Here is a 24,092-nt window from a genome sequence, read left to right on the forward strand (position 1 = left end):
AGTCTTTATGAATTCATCATGGTGCACGAGGCAATGCACCTGACGGTTAATTCGTGGATCCCTCAAAAAGTAACAGCTTTCAAGCCTGCTGCTGTCTGCAAACTGAAGAAACAAACAGGCCCAAGATTTGGTGACCTTTAAAGTTCGTCTATGATATGTGTTACTTCACAGTCCCAAATAATAATTTTAAGTCACCAATCGATCACCTTCTATTTGGTTTTGATGTATGTTGGGGGGGGTGGGTGCAAACATTCTTTTTTCTCAATCAATCAGTTATATCCTGTCTTTCCTGAGGGTAATAGTTCCACTTTGGTTTCATCCAAAGGCCTAAACCTTTCTGCTCTGAATCCAGTAGCTTTGTATTCCCCTTCCTCTCGCCAGGTACACTGGGTGACCTATCAATCCTCCATGGTTGACGTGGCTCTCAAACCTGGTCCTTCATGGAAGGTCCATGGTTTGACTCACCCCCACTTCACCCCAAATGGCACTGCATGAGTGCCCCCGGACTTCACCCACCCCATTCCAAACATGCACATGCACGGACAACAAGGACTGCAGCCACCTCCACCTCCAGAGGAGTACCAGCTGCTTGTCCTGTAAGTAAGTACTGAGCTTGAATTCAGCAACTTTCTCTCAGCCTGGGAGCAAACTAATGCTTCAAGTATTTTAAGCAGCTCACTACCTAGCCCTGCTGCTCATGAAATTAAGCAATTTTTTTGCCATCAATTATTTGGCTGTATTTAATTATTTTGATCTGTTGACAAACAAAGTCATAAAAAAAAAATTATGCTTGACTGTAAGTCTTCCATGCCTCTCTGCTTCTGACCAAAGGAATTGATGCTTGACCGGGACGTAGTTTCCCAAACACTGGTCACATTCTGTTTCCAATGCTGGAAAGACCTATAATGCTGTGGGGTGCAAGAGTCGAGCAGAACCCTCTGCTCAGCTGACTGACTCTCCATCCACATAGACAAATGATGATGAATGAGACTCCTGAATTTTTTTGCCTCTTTTGAGTCCAGGGCTCTGAGGACTATCACAGTGCATCCATTGTTATACCTGCCAAGTTGAATGCAGAGTAGTCATCAACCTTGGAATATTCCTGGCCAGAATGATAGGAAGATAGGTGTACATCGACCCTTGATTTCTTCCTCATTATCCACCCTCACCTCTGAGACAGGCTGAGTTTGCAGGTTACTATCTAACCTAATGTCCTTCTGAACATTGAACATAGGAACAAGAATAGATCATTCAAACTTTTGCATTTTCCGCCATTAAATAAGATGAATGCTGATCTGTGACCTCACTCCATCTACCCGCCTTTCATCCATATCTCTCAATACTTTTAGTTCACAGAACTCTTATCAATCTCTGATATTAAATTAAAAATTAACCAAGCATCAATTGCATTGGCTGAAGTGAGTTCAAAATTGCAGCCACTTTTGCCTGTAGATGTATTTCCTTGTGCTCAAGCCATGTTCCTTATGACTCACTAACCAGTTAAATAGTTACCAATTGGTTCTGAGAAATTGAATGGTGCAGACTAAACGGACTTGAATGACCAAGTTGGAAGGTGTCTGAACCCACTTGGGTCTCTCTCCATTTCAGGTCAATGGAGAAATTGATGTGTGAGGACATCCCTTCATGTATTAATGCTTCGCGCAAATAAATGAAGGCTTTGAAGTGCAGATTGAGTTTTTGATCAAAGAATTGCTCCTGCTTTAAGAATTCTGTTGCATAACAATGGCGATTTTCCTTCCACCAAAACCACACCCAAAGCCTGAAAATTTACTCCTAGCCAGTAAATGCAAAGGAGCCGCAGTGAAGCTAGCGGACTTTGGTCTGGCCATTGAAGTTCAAGGGGAACAACAGGCATGGTTTGGTGAGTGATGCATTTCCTTTTACTGTAAATTTTCCAGCACTTGGCATATTTGCCTCTGTTTTTCTGTGATTTTTGCCAAATATCATGTACTTTCATTGTCAGATATAGACAAATCTCCTGGTGCTAAAAGCAGAATTTCCATCTACATCCAGTGTTATATTTTGCATCATGAGATTGTGTAACAATGAGACTGAAAATGGAAACTTTGTTGTTAAGTTTGAAAATGGATAGTTAGGTTGGGCTGCAAAAAGGAAAATGGGTTGAAATGACTTAATTTCCTTGGAGTTGTTCAAATGTATCTTGTCCAAAGTGTTGATGAATCCTGAGTAAATAGCTAAATGAGCGGCACAGTGGCACTGCTGTCTCATCGCCAGGCATCCAGGTTCAAATCTGACCTCGGGTGACTGTGTGGAGTTTTCACTTTCTCCCTGTGTCTGCGTGGGTTTCCTCCGGATGCTCCGGTTTTTTCCCCACAGTCCAAAGATGTGAGGTTAAGTGAATTGGTCATGCTAAATTGCCCATTATGTGGGGTTATGGGGATAGGGCAGGGCAGTGGTCCTGGGTGGGGTGTTCATTCAGAGGGTGGGTGCAGACTCGATGGGTTGAATGGTCTCCTTTTTTTAAAAAATAATTTTTATTCAAATTTTCACAAAACAAAACAAAACAATACTCAGAACAAAAAGAACAGAGCCGCCCCCCCCCCCCCCCTCCCCCCTGTATATAGAAAAGATAAAAAATAAATTAACACCCGTCAGTGGCAAAGACCAAATATTCAACCCAAAACAAAGAAAAGAGACAACCCCCTTCCCCGGATTGCTGCTGCTGCTGACCTCTTTTTTTATATCGTTCTGCCAGGAAATCTAGGAATGGTTGCCATCTCCTGAAAAACCCCTGCACTGATCCCCTTAGGGCAAGTTTCACCCTCTCCAATTTGATAAACCCCGCCATATCATTGACCCAGGCCTCCACGCTTGGGGGCCTCGCATCCTTCCACAATAAGAATCCTCCGCCGGGCTACTAGGGACGCAAAGGCCAGAATGCTGGCCTCTTTCACCTCCTGCACTGCCGGCTCCTCTGCAACCCCAAATATTGCGAGTCCCCAGCCTGGATTGGCCCTGGATCCCACCACCCTCTATACGTCCTTGCCACACCCTTCCAAAATTCCCCCAGCGCTGGGCATGCCCAAAACATATGGACATAGTTTGCTGGGCTCCCTGAGCACCTAAACACCTCGCTCCCAAAAACCCGGCTCATCCTTGTCCCGGTCATATGAGCCCTATGCAGCACCTTAAACTGTATGAGGCTAAGCCTCGCACAAGAGGAGGAGGAGTTCACCCTTTCTAGGGCATCCGCCTATGTCCCCTCCTCAATCTCCTCGCCCAGCTCCTCCACTGAGGCCTCGTCTACCTCCTGCATCACCTGCTACGTTTCCGAGATCCTCCCCTCTCCAACCCACACCCCCGAGAGCACCCTGTCCTGGACCCCACGCGGAGGCAACAGGGAACCCCGCCACCTGCCACCTGGCAAACACCCACACCCTTGCATGTACCTAAAGGTGTTCCCCGGGGGAGCCCAAACTTCCATTCTAGCTCACCCAGGCTCGCGAACTTCCCGTCTATGAACAGGCCCCTCAGCCTCCTGACACCTGCCCTGTGCCAACTCAGGAACCCGCCATCCATTCTCCCCGGAACAAACCGGTGGTTTCCCCCGTATCGGGGACCCCATCAAGGCCCCCACCTCCCCCCTGTGCCGCCTCCATTGTCCCCAAATTTTGAGGGTAGCCGCTGCCACCGGGCTCATGGTATACTACGTTGGAGGGAGTGGCAGCGGCGCCGTTACCAGCGCTTCCAGGCTTGTGCCCACACAGGACGCCATCTCCATCCTCTTCCATGCTGCCCCTTCCCCGTCCATTACCCACTTTTGCACCATTGCTGTGTTGGCAGCCCAATAATACCCACAGAGGTTGGGCAGCGCCAGCCCCCCCTGCCCCGCTCCAAGAACACCCGTCACACCCTCGGAGTCCCGTGTGCCCACACAAACCCCGTAATGCTCCTATTAACCCGCCTGAAAAAGGCCTTCGGGATAAGGATGGGGAGGCACTGGAACAGGAACAGAAATCTCGGGAGCACCGTCATCTTGACTGACAGCGCCCTACCCGCCAGAGACAGCGGCAGCATGTCCCACCTCTTAAAAGAACCCCCAAGTACCTGAAGCTCCTCTCCACCCTTTTCAGTGGGAGCCTACCAATCCATCCCCCCCCCCCCCCCCCCCCCCCCCCCCTCCTGGTCCCCCGGGTGTACCACAAACAGCTCGCTCTTCCCAAAGTTGAGCTTATACCCTGAGAAATTTCCAGAGAATCCCCATCACCACCGGCATTCCCCCCACCGGGTCCGCACATACAACAATTGGTCGTCCGCATAGAGCGACACTCGGTGCTCCTCCCCACCCCAGACCATCCCCCTCCAATTCCCCGACTCCCTCAGCGCCATAGCCAGGGGCTCGATTGCCAGCGCAAAATGTAGGGGGGACAGGGGGGACCCCTGCCTCGTCCCTCGGTATAGTCGAAAATACTCCGACCTCCTCTTATTCGTGGCCACGCTCCCCATCGGGGCCTCATACAACAGCCCCACCCAACTGACAAACCCGAACCTTTCCAGCACCTCCCACAAGTACCCCCACTCGACCCTATCAAAGGCATTCTCCGCATCCAGCACCACCACTATCTCCGCCTCCCCTTCTACCAGCGGCATCATGATAACGTTCAAGAGCCTCCGTATATTAGTGTTCAGCTGCCTCCCCTTCACAAACCCCGTTTGATCCTCGTGGATAACCTGCAGCACACAATCCTCTATCCTCGTGGCTAAGATCTTTGCCAACAACTTGGCGTCCACATTCAAAAGTGAGATCGGCCTGTATGACCCACACTGCAGGGGATCCTTGTCTCGCTTAAGAATCAAGGAGATCAGCGCCCGAGACATCATCGGGGGAAAAGCCCCCCCTTCCCTTGCCTCGTTAAAGGTCCTAACCAACAGGGGGCTCAGCAGGTCTGCATACGTCTTGTAAAATTCAACCGGGAACCCTTCCCCGACTACTACCCTCGCAATCAGCGCACTACTCATAACGTAAAAATCGATCCGGGAATAGGCCTTATGCACATGGGAGAAGTATGAAAATTCCCTGGCCCTCGGCCTCGCGAACCTCCATGGATCCACCCCCCCCCATGGTCCATAAACCCCCTCAGCACCTAAGCTGTCGCAGGCCTCCTACCCGTCCTGGAACTGGATTGATCCAGTGGTGGATCCAGCACCGTGCTGAAATCCCCCCCCAGCACCACCCGCTCCCCTTGCAGCTTGCCGCTCACCATCACGTACCTCCCGCCGCTGTCTGCCACCACACTCAACGCCTCAAACGACACCCTCTTCCCCACCAGGATCGCCACCCCCCCTGGTTTTTTGCATCGAGCCCCGAATGAAACACTTGGCCCACCCACCCCTTCCTCAACCTAACCTGATCTGCCACCTTCAGGTGCGTCTCCTGAAGCATGGCCATGTCCGCCTTCAGCCCCCTCAGGTGCGCGAACACGCGGGACAGTTTGACCGGCCCATTCAGTCCCCTCACATTCACAGGTGATCAGCCGGATCGGAGGGCCACCTATTCCCCTCCCCCGTCGACTAGCCATCACCCTTCCATAATCCGCCACGTGCCTGCGCCCTCCGCTCAGCCCGTTCCCCACAGCGACAGACCCCCATGCCGACCCCCTCTACCTGTTTCAGCTCCTTCTTGGCCATTCCAGAAGCAACCCGGTACCCCCCCCCCCCCCCCCCAAAGCTAGGGCCCCCCCTAGCTGCGTAACCCCTTCCATTGTACTTCCGTAAGTCAGCCGACTCCTGCTGACCCCGGCTGCTCCCGCCACCCCAATGACCCTCCCCAGTGTCACACAACCATTCCCCCAATGTCGTCCCCGCCCCCTGCTTCTCCAGCGTGGGAGAAAAGCCCGCGCCTCCATCCGAAGCCCCGCCCCCCCGACCCAAAACGCGGGAGGACAGGCACATGACCCAACAGGGCTGCGAACCCCACCCAAACTCTCAACCAGTGAAATAATAAAATAAAAATTCCAACATGATATGATAAAACACCCAAGTAAACAGATAACAGTCCCGAAAAGCAGAAAAGAAAAAGCAGAACAGCAAATAACATCGTCCAATAGAACCGATAAAGCGAAAGGATATCAAGGAGGACAAAGCCTCCGGGCTGTGTACAACGTTCCCCAGCCCCCAGTCCTCAGTTCAAGTCCAGCTTCTCTGTCTGGACATAAGCCCAGGCCTCCTCCGGGGAATCAAAATAAAGTTGGCGGTCTTCATAAGTGACCCACAGGCATGCCGGCTGTAACAGGCCAAACTTGACTCCCTTCTTGTAGAGCACTGCCTTCGTCCGGTTAAACCCAGCCCTTCTCTTCGCCACCTCCACACTCCAGTCCTGGTAGATCCTGATCTCCGTATTCTCCCACTTGCTACTCCTCTCCCTCTTCGCCCAACGAAGCACACACTGACGGTCGACCAAGCGTTGAAATCAGACCAGCACCGCCCTGGGCGGTTCGTTGGGCCTGGGCTTCCGCAGCAGCACCCGATGGGCACTCTCCAGCTGCAGAGGTCCCCGGAACGACCCCACACCCATCAACGAGTTCAGCATCAGGACCACGTAGGCCCCCAAATCCGAACCTTCCAGCCCCTCCGGGAGGCCCAAAATCCGCAGGTTCTTCCGGCGGGAGCGATTCACCATCTCCTCCATCCTTGGCAACCATTTCTTGTGAAGCACCACGTGCGACTCCACCTTCACCGCCAGGCCCAGGAGTTCGTCCTCGTTCTCCGAAGCCTTCTGCTGCAACTCCGCAGCCTGAGCCGTCTAGTCGCCCCGAGCCTATCCAGCGATGCCTTAACGGCTCCAGGATCTCAGCTTTTAGTTCCTGGAAGGAGCGCAGCAACAGCTCCTGCTGCTCCCTCGCCCACTGCTGCCACGCTGCCGGTTCCCCGCCCGCCGCCATCTTGTCCTTTCTGCTGTAAAGTCGATTTTCTGGTCGCTCCACTTCTTGTCCAGCCCATCCACCGGCCGCCAAGCACAGAGGCTGCATTCCCACCCGGGGAAAAGCCAAATCAGCGCCGTTGCGGGCCCTTAAAAGAGCCCGAAAGTCTAAAAATAGTGGGAGCTACCGAACGTGCGGCTTAGCACTGCATCGCCGCAACCGGAAGTCTGAATGGTCTCCTTCTGTACTATAAGGATTCTATAATTCAACAAAATTTCTAGGAGCTACTCCAATTATTGGCAATTCTTTTCCATTTGTCACCACTCTCTGTAATATGCAATGAAATCAGTTCTCATTCTGTCAATGTTATGTTGTTACGACACCCTGGGCTAGTGCGCAGTCAATTCCAGCCCCACTTGATCCCCCCATCTCTGCACACACAAGTCAGACAAACATAGAGGCAGCAGGGTAGCATGGTGGTTAGCATAAATGCTTCACAGCTCCAGGGTCCCAGGTTCGATTCCCGGCTGGGTCACTGTCTGTGTGGAGTCTGCACGTCCTCCCCCTGTGTGCATTGGTTTCCTCCGGGTGCTCCGGTTTCCTCCCACAGTCCAAAGATGTGCGGGTTAGGTGGATTGGCCATGCTAAATTGCCCGTAGTGTCCTAATAAAAGTAAGGTTAGGGGGGGGGGGTTGTTGAGTTATGGGGATAGGGTGGATACGTGGGTTTGAGTAGGGTGATCATGGCTCGGCACAACATTGAGGGCCGAAGGGCCTGTTCTGTGCTGTACTGTTCTATAGAGGGGAAAGAGGGGTGTAAAAAAAAATCATTCTAAATGTACAAGTTAGACTTTTCTTTAGTCCAGACCTCTAGTTGGATGTCTTTGCTTCTGGTCTGTAATGGTTTTCACTGTACATTTATCAGGGTCTCAAGACTTCTCTGCAGACTCAAAACCAGCAGGCAGAAAACATTTGGGAGAAAGGAGAGAGAGCAACACACAATCTCTTCTCTCAGCATCCAGGAGCTTTCTCTTGGTTGTTTGAAAATACCCCACCTGGCAGGACCTAATCACTGTCTGTTGCTGGGCAGAATATTGTCCTTGGCTAATCTATTGGCCAGCAGCCAACCAATCAAACCGAATCCCTCCAATATCTCAGGTGCCAGAAAGTCTGAGTTCTTCTGTTCAAAAACTAAAACTTTACAGTAAAGTACTATTTTGCAACTTTTGTTCCTCGCTTCCTCTGTTCAAAGATCCATGGACGAAAAACGATAACAACAAAATAAAAGAAATAGGAAAGCAGGGAATCAACAGAAATGGCCCTTGCATTCCTCTTCAAAGAGAGATCTTTCTCAAATAGTGCCACGGGATCTTTTGACAATGCCCGTGAATTTCAACTTCTACCGACCTTGCAAGTTTTTATTTGCTAATTAATTATGTACTCTGCTAGCTTCTCAACCAGTTACCTCAGTACCTCGACGTCACCTGTTGAATCCCAGATCATGTCCATTGGCTTCCAGTGTAGCTGGTGAGCCTCCTGATTACATTGCTCTGTCCCCATCTCGATTGACAGCGGTCTTGGATGATGTGTCAGTCTTGGCTCAGTGGCAGCACTTTGATGTCTCTCGTCAAAGGTCATGGCTTCTAGTCCCACTCCGGAAAAGCACTTATGCTTGAAAAATATTTTGTTCACGCCAAAGCACTTTGGGACATCCTGAGAATGTGAAGGCCAAAATATATACATGTTCTTCATGTCTTCATGTACCCGGCATGTTAAGTTCAAACAATGACGTACAGAAAATGGTATAGGTCCCATCCGGGCCACGTGAAGGTTGTCGTCTCAGTGAGCTGAAACCAATGCTTCTACAATGGCTCCTCATGCTGACTAATATCTCGCCTCCTGATATACTTCAAGAGTTTGACCATATTGATGCCAATCTAGAACTATCAGTTTTTGAAGAATTTCAGAACTATTGAATATGCGACTCAAATCATTCAAATCCTTCTGTAGCTCTGCAAATGCTTTGAACAGTGCAGGTTTTAACAAAAAAGAACGAATGGCACTTCTGGGATGACACCAGTATCACCGTCAAAGATCTGGTGAGTGATCTCCAGGGTTCAATCTCCCTCAGAAAGTGGTCTGCACTCAACAGGTTCTGCACTGTCCTTGCAAGGACATCACACATCACACCTCCTCCACAAATGGAATTTCCATAACTGTTCACTATATTGTGAATAAATGTGGCTAACAATCTTTTGTCTCTGGATTGAAGGCAATCCACATAACAAGGCAGTGTTGTGTCTTGGTTATCTAACTTGACTTTGACTTGTAAAGCTGCGAAATGTCACATATGAGATGATAATGATGTGTGCATTTGGCATTGAGTTGTTTTATGTTCCATGATCTGTTCTGGGTAACTGAAGTCATACGTCAAAGAGTTTATAATTTTCAATTTGTGCATCAAGTATCCACACCGTTTTTGTTGATGTGGTTCAGGGTTGCGATTGAGCTTTGCAAAAGATCAAAGTCTTTCTTGTCAAGCCTTTCAAAAATTTTATTTTTGTACATGATTTGTTGTGATCTGTCTTTGGCATTTTCAGCATCATATGGTGCCTGTGTTTCATCAGGTTTATCATTTGTGCCTGCTGCCTTTCAATTGCCATGAAAGCAAATTCATGTACATTATTTTTAACAATGGTTCCTTCCATAAAATCACCTGAGGGTGATTACACTGGTTATAGACAGATGTCCTCCTTGATCTCGATTGTGCAGCATGAATCTACCTATATTTGAATAAAAGTTTTTTTTTTTAAAAGAATCTATCCATACCACCTATCTTGGTCCACCACTGGAGCAGTGAATCAGAATTCACGTCACACCCCTGTCAGTACTGAGGCTTCCCTGAGGTAGCTGAGAAAAGTCCACCCAAGGAAGCTGAGTCAAATTCCCAAACAAACAATGAAAAACGGCCCCAAAATTACATTGCAGTACATTGTTATCCAAATCTTCAAAATGAACATTGAGAACCTGGGGCTGGATTCACTGACCCCCCGCCGGGTCGGAGAATCGCTGGGGGGCGGCGTGAATCCCGCCCCCGCCGTCTCCCGCACCAGAGATTCGGTGGGGGGCGGGAATCGTGCCGTGCCTGTTGGCGCCCCCCCCCCCAGCGATACTCTGGCCCGCGATGGGCTGAAGTTCCGCTGCTGTCATGCCGGTCCCGCCGGCGGGAATCAAAACACTTCGCTTACCGGCGGGACTGGCGGTGCGGGGGGGATCTGGCTCCAGGGGGTGCCCCCACCGTGGCCTGGCCCGCGATCGGGGCCCACCGATCAGCGGGCGGGCCTGTGCCATGGGGGCACTCTTTTCCTTCCGCGTTGGCCATAGCCTTCACGATGGCGGACGCGGAAGTGACCCCTGCGCATGCGTGGGGTTGACGTCAGCAGCCGCTGATTCTCCGGCGCATGCGCGGACTTCCGCCGGCCGGCGAAGTCCCTTGAGCCCTGGCTGGCGTGGCGCAAACCACTCCGGCAAGGGCCTAGCCCCTCAAGGTTAGGGCTTGGCCCCGAAAGGTGCGGAGAAACCGCACCTTTGGGGCGACCCGACGCTGGAGTGGTTCCCGCCACTCCATCCCGCCGGGTAAGGGAGAATCCCGGCCCTGTTGGCAGCCAAACGAAACCTTATTGCTGCTCAATACAATATTGGTTTAATTTGCCTGCATGGGAACAAAAGAAGCAAGCTGTTATACCATCAAATTCTACCATCTCCCCGGCTACCACTTATGCCAAACATATGCAACCTATGTCCGAACCGATATTTCTTCAACAAATAATCTGGCAATTACCACTTACTCTCACATTTTAAAGGTGGATTCCACATCGCCAATGTCTTCAAGCCCCCAAGCACCAGCTGGGAATAGCATGTTTTGCCCAACCTTCCCACCCTATCTGGGGAACTTTGGTCACTCTTCAGACTGGAGATACCTAGTACTGGATGGTGATGGTGAAGCGCTTGAAGAGTGGGCGTCCAGGAAGGTCCAGAAAACCAGCTGGACAAGGTACAATGAAACCTTGGAATGCAGCATCTGAATAAACCCACTATGAAACATCAGAGTTGACAAAGCATTTAACCGTCGCTGTGGTGACATCTACAAAGCAGCCTGCATGGCAATTCCCCGAGGCTACCAACCCATCAATGTCCCATGCTTAGATGAAGAAAGTGCTGTTCTCCTAAAGGCATATTGAGCATCAGGGAACCGGAGGTAGGAGACCATCTGATGGAGTCCCTCGATGCCACACACCGCACCAAGTAGGAGGAAATTATAGCAGAGCTAAACTTTACACACTCCAGCAGGAAGTGCTATAGCCTAATCCATCACCTTGGAGCAGCCCAAAATCCGCCCACTCAAAGCCACCCCTCAGTTAGTCCCAACCACGTTTTGAGCCACCTGCTTGCCATAGCTAAGGCACCCCTGGACAAAAAGACCAAAAGAAACCTCTAGGGTGAACTATAACAACATCAGCAATACAGATAAGACATCGGTACCGTCCCCTTTGAGGTTGCAGAACTAAAGTAGCTCTTACTGAAAGTGTGGCAAGACAGCAGGATATGCCAGCATCGTGCCAGAATTTATTAAACACCTGGGGCCCCAATCTCTTGGGGACGCAGTTTCACACACTGGTCATAAATGCCATCACCAGTCCGAAGAAATGGGGACAGCAAAAAATAATCATCATACCAAAACTCGGAAAAGACCCCAGACGTACAGCTAGCTCCTATTCAGTCTCTCTCCTTTTAGGCCATTATATCCTTGAATGCCTTATCCTTTAGTACATATCCCTATTTGTATAAGAAGCCCTTGGCATCGACCAAGCTGAGTTCTGCAAGGACTGCAGCACAATGGAACAGGTCCTATGTTCCTCAACCTCACAGCCGCCTGAAACATCATTTGGTACATGACCACCTCTTGAAGCTAGAACGGGCCCTTTGCCCCGGATAACTAAAAGCATAGAACACTGTTGAACAATCGAAGGTTCAGACTTCACCTTGGACAGGCTATAAATACATGGAAACGACAAACAAATGGACTCCCCCCAAGATTCAGTACTGTCTCCAATCCTGCTCAATTTGGACACAAATGATTTTCCAAAAACTACCCTAAAATTCATGTATGCTGATGACATCTGACTTGCAACTGAAGCCCCAGCTTCGACACCTTGTACTGGACCCAAAATGAAGACTTTCCAAAACTTTAATGATACCGTAGCACATGCTGACTCAAACCGAGCCCTGTAAAAACAATCTCCAGCTTATTTCATCTTTACAATGCAAAAGCCAGTAAAGAGCTTAACATAGAAATGAATGGATACAACTTACCTTAGCTGGGACGTTAACCTTCCAGGAACATCTACAAACAACTGCAGCCAAGGTCAAGTGCAGGAACATCTTGATTGCCAAACGAGCCGGCTCAATATGGGGTTCTGAATACTGCGCCGGTTTGGTCAAGATCATACACACGCGCTTGTGCGCGCGCACACAACACACAAGAGTTGACACTGAGCTGAATGCACCCTGTCCTGGAAAACATCACTCTTTCACATATCCGCTGACTTGCAACGACTCACAAAATGATAGAAAAAGTTCAGCCCACATGAGGTACAGCTCCCATCATAAAAGCCCATTTGGAAAAACCCTCCCACACAGGACTTCAATGCAAATTACACCTGGAGAAATGAATGAGCATCATTGAACATGACAAAAAAGTATCTGGTCTCAAACCCAACCTAACAGCTACCTGATTTCATCCTTCCGAGGAAAGAATGGTCCACCCTTAACAGGTTCAGGACCGGCCATGTCCCCTGTTTGGCCAACTTCCACAGATGGAGCATTAGTGGCAGCCCTTGTATGTCTGTGGGGGAGGTCAGCCTGTGCATCACATCATAGAGCAATATCCAATCCACGGATTCAGCGGAGGCCTATCTGCACTCAACACAGCAGGACTGTAAGAAACTGCTTGACTTGGAGACTTTGCATTCGCTAAAGAAATCATGTTGTGCTGACCCTGGTTGAATTCACACTTGCCTATCCCAGTGAAATCACATTTCCTGCAATGACAACTTTATCCATGCATGGTAGCTTACAGAATCAAAAACTTATAGAAACATAGAATCTACAGGCCCTTCGGCCCAAACTGGTCCATGACAACCAAAAAGCCCATTTAAGCTAACCCTATTTGCCTATATTTGGCCCATATCCCTCTAAACGTTTCCTATCCAAGTGCCTTTTAAATGTTCATGTCCCTGCCTCAACCCCTTCCTTTGGCACTTGAGTCCTGGCAACAGCCTTGTAAATCTCTTCTGCACTCTGTCCAGTTTAATAACATCTTTCCTTTAGCAAGGCAACCAAAACTGAACACAATACTCCAGGTGTGGTCTCATCAACGTCCTGTACAATTGCAACATTATTTCCAAATTTGTATACTCAATGTCCTGACTGATGAAGGCCAGCATGCCAAAAACCTTCTTCACTGCCCTATCTATCTGTGACTCCATCTTTAGAGAACCGTGCACCTGAACTCCAACGAAACTCCCCAAGGAGTATCACTGTGCAAGTCCTCCCTTGTTGTGACTTTCCAAAAGGCAACCACCTCACACTTATCTGTATTAAACTCAATTTGCCATTTATTGGCTCACTTCCTCAGCTCATCAAGATTCTGCTGTAATTTTTGATAACCTTCCTCACTGTCTACAATACCACCTATTTTAGTGTCATCTGCAAACTTACTGATCATGCCTTGTAAATTCTCATCCAAATCGGTGAAATAAATAAAAACAGCAATGGGCCTTGCACTGACCTCATGAGGCACACCATTAGTCATAGACCTCCAGTCCGACAAGCATCCTTCCACCATTAGCCTCTGTTTCCGACCATCAAGCCAATTGTATATCCAATTTGCCAGCTCTCCCTGGATTCCAAGTGATCTAATCTTCCAGAGCAGCCTACCATGTGGAACCTTAGCAAAGGCCTTAGTGAAGTCCATATAGACTATGTCTACTGCCCTACCCTCCTCAACCTTCCTGGTCACTTCATCAAAAAACTCAAACAAATTGTATGGCATGATCTCCCATGCACAAAGTCGTGCTGACTTTCTAATCAAACCCTGTCTTTCCAAATGCCTGTTTATCTTATCCTTCAGAATCCTCTCTTGATAACTTGCCCACTACAGATGTTAGGCTTTACCGGTCTCTAATTCCCAAGTTTTTCTTTGCAGCCCATCTTCAAAAAAGGCACAACATTTGCTACCCTCCAGTCTTCTGGTGCCACACCTGTGGCTAACGATGATGCAAGTAACTCAGCCAGAGCTACTGCAATTTCTTCTCTAGTCTCACGCAGTGTTCTTGGATATACCTGGTCAGGGCCAGGAGATTTATCCACTGTTATACATTTTAATCCGTCCATCACCTCCTCTACTGTAATGCGAACTGTCCCCAATATATTGCCACTGACCTTCCCAGGTTCCCAAGTCTCCATGTCTTTCTCCACAGTAAACGTAAGGGAGAAATATTCATTGCGAACTTTGCCCATCTCCTGCGGTACAACGCATATGTGTCCACCTTGGTGTTCGAGGGGTCCTGTTCTCTCTCTCGTTATTCTTTTTCCATCAATGTATTTAAAGAATCCCTTTGGATTTACCTTAATCCTCTTGGCCAAAGCGACCTCATGCCCCCTTTTTGCCCTCCCTACTCCTGCCAGCCTTGCCCTTCACCCCAACAGGAACTTGTCTCTTCCTTTTTGTCATATACCTGTCACTCCTCAACATCGTAATGCTTAGGGCAGCACGGTGGTGCAGTGGGTTTGCACTGCTGCTTCACGGCGCCGAGGTCCTAGGTTCGATCCCGGCTCTGGGTCACTGTTCATGTGGAGTTTGCACATTCTCCCCGTGTTTGCGTGGGTTTTGCCCCCACAACCCAAAGATGTGCAGTGTAGAAATTGCGGGAGCCCTGCCTGAGATATTTGCATCATAGTTGGCTAAATTGCCCCTAACTTGTGGTAAAAAAAGAATTGGACACTTTAAATATATTTTAAACATTTCTAAAAAAGGTTCACCCTTCACATTAATGCTGACTCTGTCCTGCCTAGTTCTAGTTCTCTGCTACCACACTGACTTATCAAACACCATTTTCCCATGTTGAGACTTCAAACCCTTGTCCTTTTTGCTGCATAGCCTCATTCATGACTATTGCGGCCACCCCCTTCAGCCTGCCACCCTAGCTTCATCCTCCTGTACTCTTTCGTCCTTCAAGCTTTCCTATCTTCAGTGGAAGAGCCATTGTTCTCCTCACGAACATTCCACCTAAACACCTTCGGTACTTTCTCCCATCCTTCAAAGGCTTCCTCACAACCTACCCTTTTGACCTGGCCTTAAATCGTTGCACCCAATTCATCAACCATTGTCTGGTTATTCTCACTTCAGTGAACTACTTCAGAATATTTTATAATGTTAAAAACGCTGCACAGTGGATTTTACCTGAGAGCACCTCTGCCAGTACTGCACTGGAACTGGGGCTTAACTCGATAACCTCTGGCAGTCGAAAGTGATACACTGAGATGTTGTTGTGAATGACCTAGTCCTGTCACTGGGTGGGTTAGGTTAACATTACCTCCAATGCATCAGCTAATCTATTTGACCAACTTTGCTTTTATCTATTACCTCGATAGATAAATTGGGAGAGCTGCGCTGAATTATAATCGTTCAAAATCAAGGCGAACTGCGCCAACCCCGACTGTTTTCTTTGCAGCACCTTTCCTTCAATATTCCCTTCGTGCTGCAAACTCAGGGCTTTTTAAAAACCCATCCTGGTCCCAGCTGATCATCATTAATTGTTCATTCGCTTGGGTTTCTCTTTAATTTTTCCTCCGTATTGCTCATTTAGGACGTCGTAAGCCTCGGCTTTTTCAGTTGGAAAAATGATTTCATTCACTTTGTGGAGCTCAAAAATGTTCAACAGCCCAAACTATGATGCTGCATCAGCCAGCCTTAACTGAAAGTCAAGGCCACAGTGGACGAAGCTGTGAAGATTAGGTCAGGCTCCAGCCCATCCTTCCTGAGATCAGGCAGATTGATAGAGAATATCAACAAAGAAAATGCAGACATTGATGTCACCCAGCCTTTACCATTGGAAATCTAATGCTACAGGAACAACCAGACGAACACAATGCCACTTGCATCAGGCCTGGCAAGTTGCACCTGTCCTTAATGCCTGACAAACTGCAGTTGACCTGAACACTGAGAATAGAAGGGAAGAAGAGAAATATTTTGTTGTACAAACTTGTATTTGGATAGGCTTCAGAATCAAGCTACTTAACTGAACTGGGATTTTTTTTTTTTTTTTTTTGCAGTTCGAAAATTAATTTTAAACTACCATGTATCGGCCCAGTAAGAAAGATGTTGGGTTGAACCATCACTGACTAGGTTTCTGAGAGAGATGTTCAAAAGAAAAGGATAGAGTGAATCTCTGGAGAGACAAATGTCCCTGACACTCCTATGCGGTACAGTCCGATCTACAAGATGTAGATTTGGGTGAAAATGTATTAGATATGGGTATATAGGTTCTGGAGAGAAACCTATTTAAAATATTTGACAACACGTTTCTTATCATCTGCAGGTTTCGCAGGCACACCTGGCTACCTCTCTCCCGAGGTACTTCGAAAAGAAGCCTATGGGAAGCCAGTGGATATTTGGGCATGTGGTGAGTACAAGGCATAGACTGTAACATGAAAACAAAATATTGCAGATGCTGGAAATCTGAAATAAAAATATAAGATGCTGGAAAAACTGAGCATGCCTGGCAGCATGAGTGGAGAGAGAAATTGAGTTCATGTTTGGAACCCAGTATGACTCTTCTTTGGAAAACAGTAATCTACACCTTGAGGATGAGGTAAAAGGTTAGCCTTGCCAGCTGCTCACTTGAGCTAAGTGCTGATCTCAACCATGCTGTTATGGAGAGGTATTGGGAACAGACAAAAGGCGCTTTCCTCGGAGGAAGAGGCAAATAATAGAGGGTGTGATTTGAGTACTTTCTCGTGGCACTGTTTGTCGCATATGGGAAATGTGCCACAGATATTAACGGAAGGCTCGCTGCCAAAGTTAAGATTCTCCTCAGACTCAAAATTAAGTTTGGTTCCCATATAAGACTTTCTGCCATTGCAATCAATGGAAATTATCTGTTACCATTCTCTGGTATTTACTTTTTAATCATGATTGAATACAGGAGTCGGGACGTCTTGTTGAACTTGTACAAGACATTAGTAAGGCCACACTTGGAATACAGTGTGCAGTTCTCAATAGACACGGACTGCTTTAGAACGACGGAGGTTGAGGGGTGACCTGATAGGAGGTCTACAAGATTATCAGAGGTATGGATAGTGTGAATGGGCAGGCACTCTTTCCTAGGGTGGATGAGTCAGTCAAAAGGGGGCAATAGGTTTAAGGTCTGTGGGGCAAAGTTTAGAGGAGATGTGTGAGGCATGTTTTTTTTTTGCATCGGATTGTGAGTGCCGGGATGGGCTGTTAGGGGAGGTTGTGCAAACAGATACATTAACAGCATTCCTAAGTCATCTCATGGATAGGGTGAGCATAGAGGGATACGGCACAAGGAAGTGCTGAGGGTTTTGGCCACGGGTGGTATCATGACCGGTACAGGCTTGGAGGGCTGAAGGGACTGTTCCTGTGCTGTACTGTTCTTTGTTCTGGTCACGCCACTATATTACACTAGAAACTAGTGTAAAAAAGATTTACTAGAATGCTACCGGGACTTGATGGTTTGAGTTATAAGGAGAGGCTGGATAGACCTTTTTCCTTGGCGCATAGGAGGCCGATCTTCTTGACATCTAGAAAATAATGAGGAGCATAGATGAGGTAGATAGTCAACATCTTTTCCCAAAAGTAGGAGAGTCTAAAACTAGAGGGCACAGGTTTAAGTGAGAGGGCAGAGATACATAAGGGTCCAGAGGGGCACTAGTTTTAAACAGATGGTGCTAAGTATCTGGAAAGAGCTGTCAGAGGCAGCAGTTGAGGCCGGTACAGTTTTGTCTTTTAAAAAGCATTTAGACAGTTAAATGGATACGATGGGTATAGAGGGATATGTGCCAAATGCGGGACTAGCTTAGGAGTGAAAACTGGGCGGCATGGACATATTGGCCGAAGGGCCTGTTTCCATGTTGCAAACCTCTATGACTCTTATGATACCCCCTCAAACTGAGTCGGTCTGTTAGTTACGTGTCAGGAGGGGCAGAATAGCCATTGGGTCTGCACACCACAGTCCTCAACAATAAAAGCTTGACCTGTATACCATTCGGCCCCTCAGAGCTCAGTTTATGGGAAACACTTGGTGAGAAACTTGTCCTCCCAATATTCTCTCGCACGTCATACCACTGAAGTCCAATGAAGTTACTCCAATTCAGAAAGATCGTGGTGTCAACAAAGGTTTAGAGAATACAGAACACAACCGGTTGTACTTGTACATGTACATGTACATGAAATTTGAGCTCCATCCCACACAAATGTGCATTTGATCCCAGGGCTCATCGACCATCCAGTAAATCAGCAACTACATGCGCAATTTTTGGCGAATTGTGACGGAGGGCAAAGGCAACATCCAAATAGGTCATTATAACATTTATGTTTCACAACTATTTTTTAAAAAATTCATTTCAGAGATGTGGGCATCACTGGCCAGACCAGCATTTATTGCACATCCCTAATTATCCTTGAGCAGGTGGTGGTGAGCTGCCTTCTTCAACTGCTGCAGCCTATGTGGTGTAGATTCTCACACACAATGCTGTTAGGGAGAAAGTTTTGGGATTTTGACCCAGTGACAGTGCAGGAACAGCAATTATATTTACAAGTCAGGATGGAGGGCAACCAACTTGCAGGCATTGGTGTTCTGGGACTACCGGCATTTGATGGTATCTGCTACCCTTGTCCTTTTAGATGGTAGTCGTTGTGGGTTTGGAAGATGCTAGCTAAGGAGTTCTGGTGAGTTCCTGCAGTGCATCTTGTAGATGGGAAATCAGGGGTTATGGGGAGAAGGCAGAAGAATGGGGATGAGAAACATATCAGCCACGATTGAATGATGGATCAGACTATATAGGCTGACTGGCCTAATTCTGCTCCTGTGTCTTCTGGTCTTATAGTACATACTGCTGCCATTGTTCGTTGGCGGTGGAGATTATTTGGCGCAAGGGGTGCCAGTCAAGTGGGCTGCTTTGTCCTGAATGGTGCCAAGCTTCTTGAGTGCACTCATCCAGCAAAGTAGAGAGCATTCTACCTTACTTCTGAGATGTGCCTTTTATATGGTGGACAGGCTTTAGGGAGTCAGGGAAGTTTCTCGCTGCAGGATTCCTCTGACCTGCTCTTGTAGCCACAGTCTTAATAGGGCTAGTCCAATTCTGTTTGTGATCAATGGTAACCCCCAGAATGTTGATAGTGGGGGATTCACCAATGGTAATACCACTGAATGTCAAGTGGCAATAATTAGACTCCCTCTTATTGGAGATGGTTATTGCCTGTCACCTGTGGGGTGCGAATGTTCCTTGGCACTTGTCAGCACAAGCCAGATCATAGAATTTACAGTGCAGAAAGAGGCCATTCGGCCCATCAAGTCCACACTGGCCCTTGGAAAGAGCAGCCTACTTAAGTCCAGGCTTCCACCCTATCCCTGTAACCCGACCTAACTCGGGGGCAATTTATAATGGCCAATCCACCTAACCTGCAAATCTTTGCACTGTGGGAGGAAACTGGAGCACCCGGAGGAAACCCACGCAGACACTGGGAGAAGGTGCAGACTCTGCACAGACAGTCACCCCAGACCGGGATTGAACCTGGAACCCTGGAGCTATGAGGCAGCAGTGCTAACCACTGTGCCACCCAGTTGTGCTGCATTTAGGCATGCATTGCTCCAGTATCTGAGGAGTCGCAAATGGTGCCAAATATTGTGCAATGAGCAGCAAATATTCCCACTTCTGACCATATCTTGGAAGGAAGATAATTGATGAAGCAGCTGAAGATGGTTCGGCCGAGGACAGTAATGTCCCAGGTATGACTCCAACCAGCAGAGGGATTTCCCCTGATTCCCGTTGACTCCAGTTTTCCCCGGGCTCATTGATGCCACTCAAGGGCAGTCACTCTCAACTTGCCTCTGGAATTAAGTTCCATTTAAAAAAAAAAAAAATTTTAGAGTACACAATTATTAATTTTTTTTCCAATTAAGGAGCAATTTAGCATGGCCAATCCACCTAACCTGCACATCTTTTAGGTTATCGGGGGGAAACCCACGCAGACACGAGACCAATGTGCAAACTCCACTCGGACATTGACCCAGGGCCGGGATTCGAACCCGGGTCCTCAGCGGCACAGTCCCAGTGCTAACCAGTGTGCCACATATTGCTCTCCAGAATTATGTTCCTCTACCCATGTTTGAACCAATAAGCTCAGGAGCTGAATGATGCTGGCATACTCAAAATGAGAGTCAGTGAGCAGGTAATTGCTAACTAAGTGCCTCTTGACTTCCGGTTGCGGCTACGCGGAGCTAAGCCGCACGTTCGGCAGCTCCCGCCAGGAACGGACTTTTGGGCTCTTGTAAGGGCCCCCAGCGGTATTTGCTCGACGGTTCCCGACGTGGGAAGATGTCTGCAGCGGATCCCCAGTGGTCTATGGCCTTGACCAGGAGTGGGGCCAGCAAAATAGCGGTGGCAGCGCCTAAGAAAAAGCGGGGAAAGAGAATCAAGATGGCGGCCGGCGGAGGCCTCGACGAATGGAGGCAGTGGGCACAGGTGCAACAGGAGACTCTCCAGCGCTGTTTTCAGGAGCTAAAAGTGGAGCTGCTGGACTCGCTGAAGGCAAATGCAGACAAGCTGCTGGCGACGCAGACAGCCCAGGGGGTGGAGATCCAGGAGCTCCGACAACAAGCCTCCGAAAGAGAGGATGAGGCCGCGGCGCTCGCGGTAAAGGTGGAGATGCACGAGGCGCTCCATAAGAAGTGGCAGCAGCGGTCCGAGGAGATGGAGAACCGGTCGAGGTGGAAAAATTTGCGGATCCTGGGCCTCACGGAGGGGCTGGAGGGGTCAGACCTGGGGGCCTATGTAGTCGTTTTGTTGAACTCGCTGATGGGAGCTGGGTCTTTCCAGGGGCCCCTGGAGCTGGAGGGGGCCCACAGAATACTGGCCAGGAGGCCCAAGCCGAATGAGCCGCCACGGGCGGTGCTGGTGCGGTTCCACTGATTCGTTGACCGAGAGTGCGTGCTTAGGTGGGCCAAGAGGAGCGAAGCAGCAAGTGGGAGAACACGGTAGTGCGGATCTACCAGGACTAGAGTGCGGAGGTGGCTAAGTGGAGGGCCGGGTACAACCACAGAAAGAGTGTGAAGTTTGGCATGTTACAGCCGGCGCTTCTGTGGGTCACTTACAAGGACCGGCACTTTTATTTTGAGTCCCCGGAGGCGGCGTGGGCCTTTGTGCGGGCCGAGAAGTTGGACTCTGACTGAGGGTCGGGGGTTTGTAAATAACTGTGTTAACTTTGGGTGGGAAGGGTCTTTGTTTTATGCTGTTTCATGCTGTTTTAAGCTGGTTGTGTGTTGTTGCTAGGGCGGGTGGGGTGCTGTCTTTTTTTGCGTGGGCGGGGTTGGGCAGAGGGAAAGCGCTGAGGGTGGATGGGGCGGGGTCGGAGCTGAGAAGCGCGGGCTTTTTTCCCCGCGCAAGAGGGGGAGGAGGAAGGTCTGCTGATGGGTCTGGGGGAGGGGTCGGAGGTGTGGCGGCAGCTGCCGGTGTCAGCAGAAGTTAGCTGGCTCACGGGGAGTGCTACGGAGGGAGTAACGCGACTGGGACGGGCCCTAGCCTTGGGGGGGGGGGGGTGGGGGGGGGGGGGGGGGGGGGGGGGGGGGGGGGGGGGGGGGGGGGGGGGGGGGGGGGGGGTACCGGGTTGCTGCTGAAACGGTCAGGAAGGAGCTGGAGTATGTAGGGGGGGCCGGGGTGGGGGTTTGCCGCCATGTGGAACGGGCCGAGCGAGAGGCACTGGCCTGGGGCGGGCAGGGGACGGGTTATGGCTAATCGGCAGGGGAGGGGGGCAGGGAGCCCTCGGATCCGGCTGATAACCTGGAATGTGAGGGCGCTGAATGGGCCGGTCAAACGGGCCCGGGTGTTTACGTACCTGAAGGGGCTGAAGGCGGACGTGGCTATGCTCCAGGAGATGCACCTGAAGGTGGCAGACCAGGTTAGACTGAGGGGCTGGGTAGGCCAGGTGTTTCATTCGGGGCTGGATGCAAAAAATCGGGGGGTGGCAATTCTGGTGGGAAAAAGGGTGTCGTTTGAGGCGTCAAAGGTGGTGGCTGACAGTGGAGGGAGGTATGTGATGGTGAGCGGCAAGTTGCAAGTGGGTGGTGCTGGTGAATGTCTATGCCCCAAATTGGGAAGATGCGGGTTTTATGCGGCGCATGTTGGGCCGCATTCCGGATCTAGAGACGGGGGGGGGGGGGGGGGGGGGGGGGACTTTAACTATGAGCGTCAGGGTCATAGGCTTTATGGTGCATTAAGCAATTCAATGATATCACCAATGTGAATCAAATTGGCTGAAGAGTGGAATCTGTGATGCTGGGAGCTCCGACAGGAGGCTGAGATCAATCTTCCACTCGGTACTTCTGGCTGAAGATGGTAGCAAATGCTTCAGTCTTATCTTTTGCGTTGATGTGCTGGGCATCGCCATCATTTGGGATGTGAATATTTATTGATCCTCCTCCAGTGAGTTGTTTAATTGCACATCATCATTCATGGTGAGATGTGACACGGCTGCAGAGCTTGGATTCGATCCGTTGGCCAAGAAATCCCTTAGCTGCGTCTTCCTGCACTCTTCATTGAACTAGGGTTGATCCACTGGCTTGGTAACAATGGTAGAGTGGGCTATATTCTGGGCCATAAGGTTACAAATGGTGGCTGAATACAATTCTGCTGCTGTGCGGGTGACATGGCAACACAGTGGTTAGCACTGCTGCCTCACAGGGTCAAAGACCTGGGTTCAATTCTGGCCTTGGATGACTGTCCATGTGGAGTTTGCACTTTCTCCCCATGTCTGCTTGAGTTTCCTCCAGGTGTTCTCGTCCAGAAATGTGCAGGTTAGGTGGATTGGCTATGATAAAATTGCCCCTTAGTGCCTCAGGATGTGCAGGATAGGTGGGGTTATGGGGATATGACAGGGAGTGGGCCTCAGTAGGATGCTCTTTCACAGGGTCAATGCAGACTCGATGGGCTGAAGGGCCTCCTTCTGCAGCTGTAGGAGTTCTGTGTGATGGCCCACAGTGCCTCGTGGTTGATCAGTCAATCCTATTTAGCACGGTAGCAGTGCTAAACAACTCGATGGAGTGTATCTACAATGTGAAGACAGGACTTTGTCTCCAGAATGTGTCTGTGGTGGTCACTCTTAATGATATTGTCATGCACAGATGTACAACTGTCCACTTCAGGAACATGCTCCTGTCTACATCAATGGGAACGAAGTAGAAAGGGTCAAGAGCTTCAAGTTTTTAGGTATACAGATCATCAACAGCCTGTCCTCATCCCCCCATGCTGACACTATAGTTAAGAAAACTCACCAAGACTCTACTTTCTCAGAAGACTAAGGAAATTTGGCATGTCAGCTACGACCCTCTGGTTTAGCACAGGGCTAAATAGCTGGCTTTTAAAGCAAACCAAGGCAGGCCAGAGGCACGGTTCAATTCCCGTACCCGCCTCCCCGAACAGGCGCCGGAATGTGGCGACTAGGGGCTTTTCACAGTAACCTCATTTGAAGTCTACTTGTGACAATAAGCAATTTCTATTTCCAACTTCTACAGATGCACCATAGAAAGCATTCTTTCTGGTTGTATCACAGCTTGGTATGGAGCCTGCTCTGCCCAAGACCGCAGGAAACTACAAAAGGTTGTGAATGTAGCCCAGTCCATCACACAAACCAGCCTCCCATCCATTGACTCTATCTATAATTCCCGCTGCCTCAGAAAGGCAGCCAGAATAATTAAGGATGCCACGCACCCCTGACATACTCTCTTCCACCTTCTTCCGTCAGGAAAAAGATATAAAGGTTTGAGGTCGCGTACCAACTGACTCAAGAACAGCTTCAGAATAGCAATCAGACTTTTGAATGGACCTACCT

At 49.2% G+C, this 24,092-nt stretch overlaps 1 protein-coding gene across 50 annotated transcripts in view; it reads left to right on the plus strand.

Moving 5' to 3' along the window:
* Nucleotides 1-24,092, plus strand: part of LOC119957389 (calcium/calmodulin-dependent protein kinase type II subunit beta) — a 313,459-nt gene that overhangs the window by 175,841 nt on the left and 113,526 nt on the right. For all 50 annotated transcript variants that reach the window (XM_038785348.1, XM_038785350.1, XM_038785349.1 and 47 more), the window contains exons 7-8: nucleotides 1,780-1,882; nucleotides 16,564-16,647. In XM_038785348.1, the coding sequence (XP_038641276.1) occupies nucleotides 1,780-1,882; nucleotides 16,564-16,647 (187 nt within the window). The remainder of the gene's footprint in view (nucleotides 1-1,779; nucleotides 1,883-16,563; nucleotides 16,648-24,092) is intronic.

The sequence above is a fragment of the Scyliorhinus canicula genome, chromosome 26 (genome assembly GCF_902713615.1).
Source record: "Scyliorhinus canicula chromosome 26, sScyCan1.1, whole genome shotgun sequence".
In the NCBI taxonomy this organism is placed as follows: Eukaryota; Metazoa; Chordata; class Chondrichthyes; order Carcharhiniformes; family Scyliorhinidae; genus Scyliorhinus; species Scyliorhinus canicula.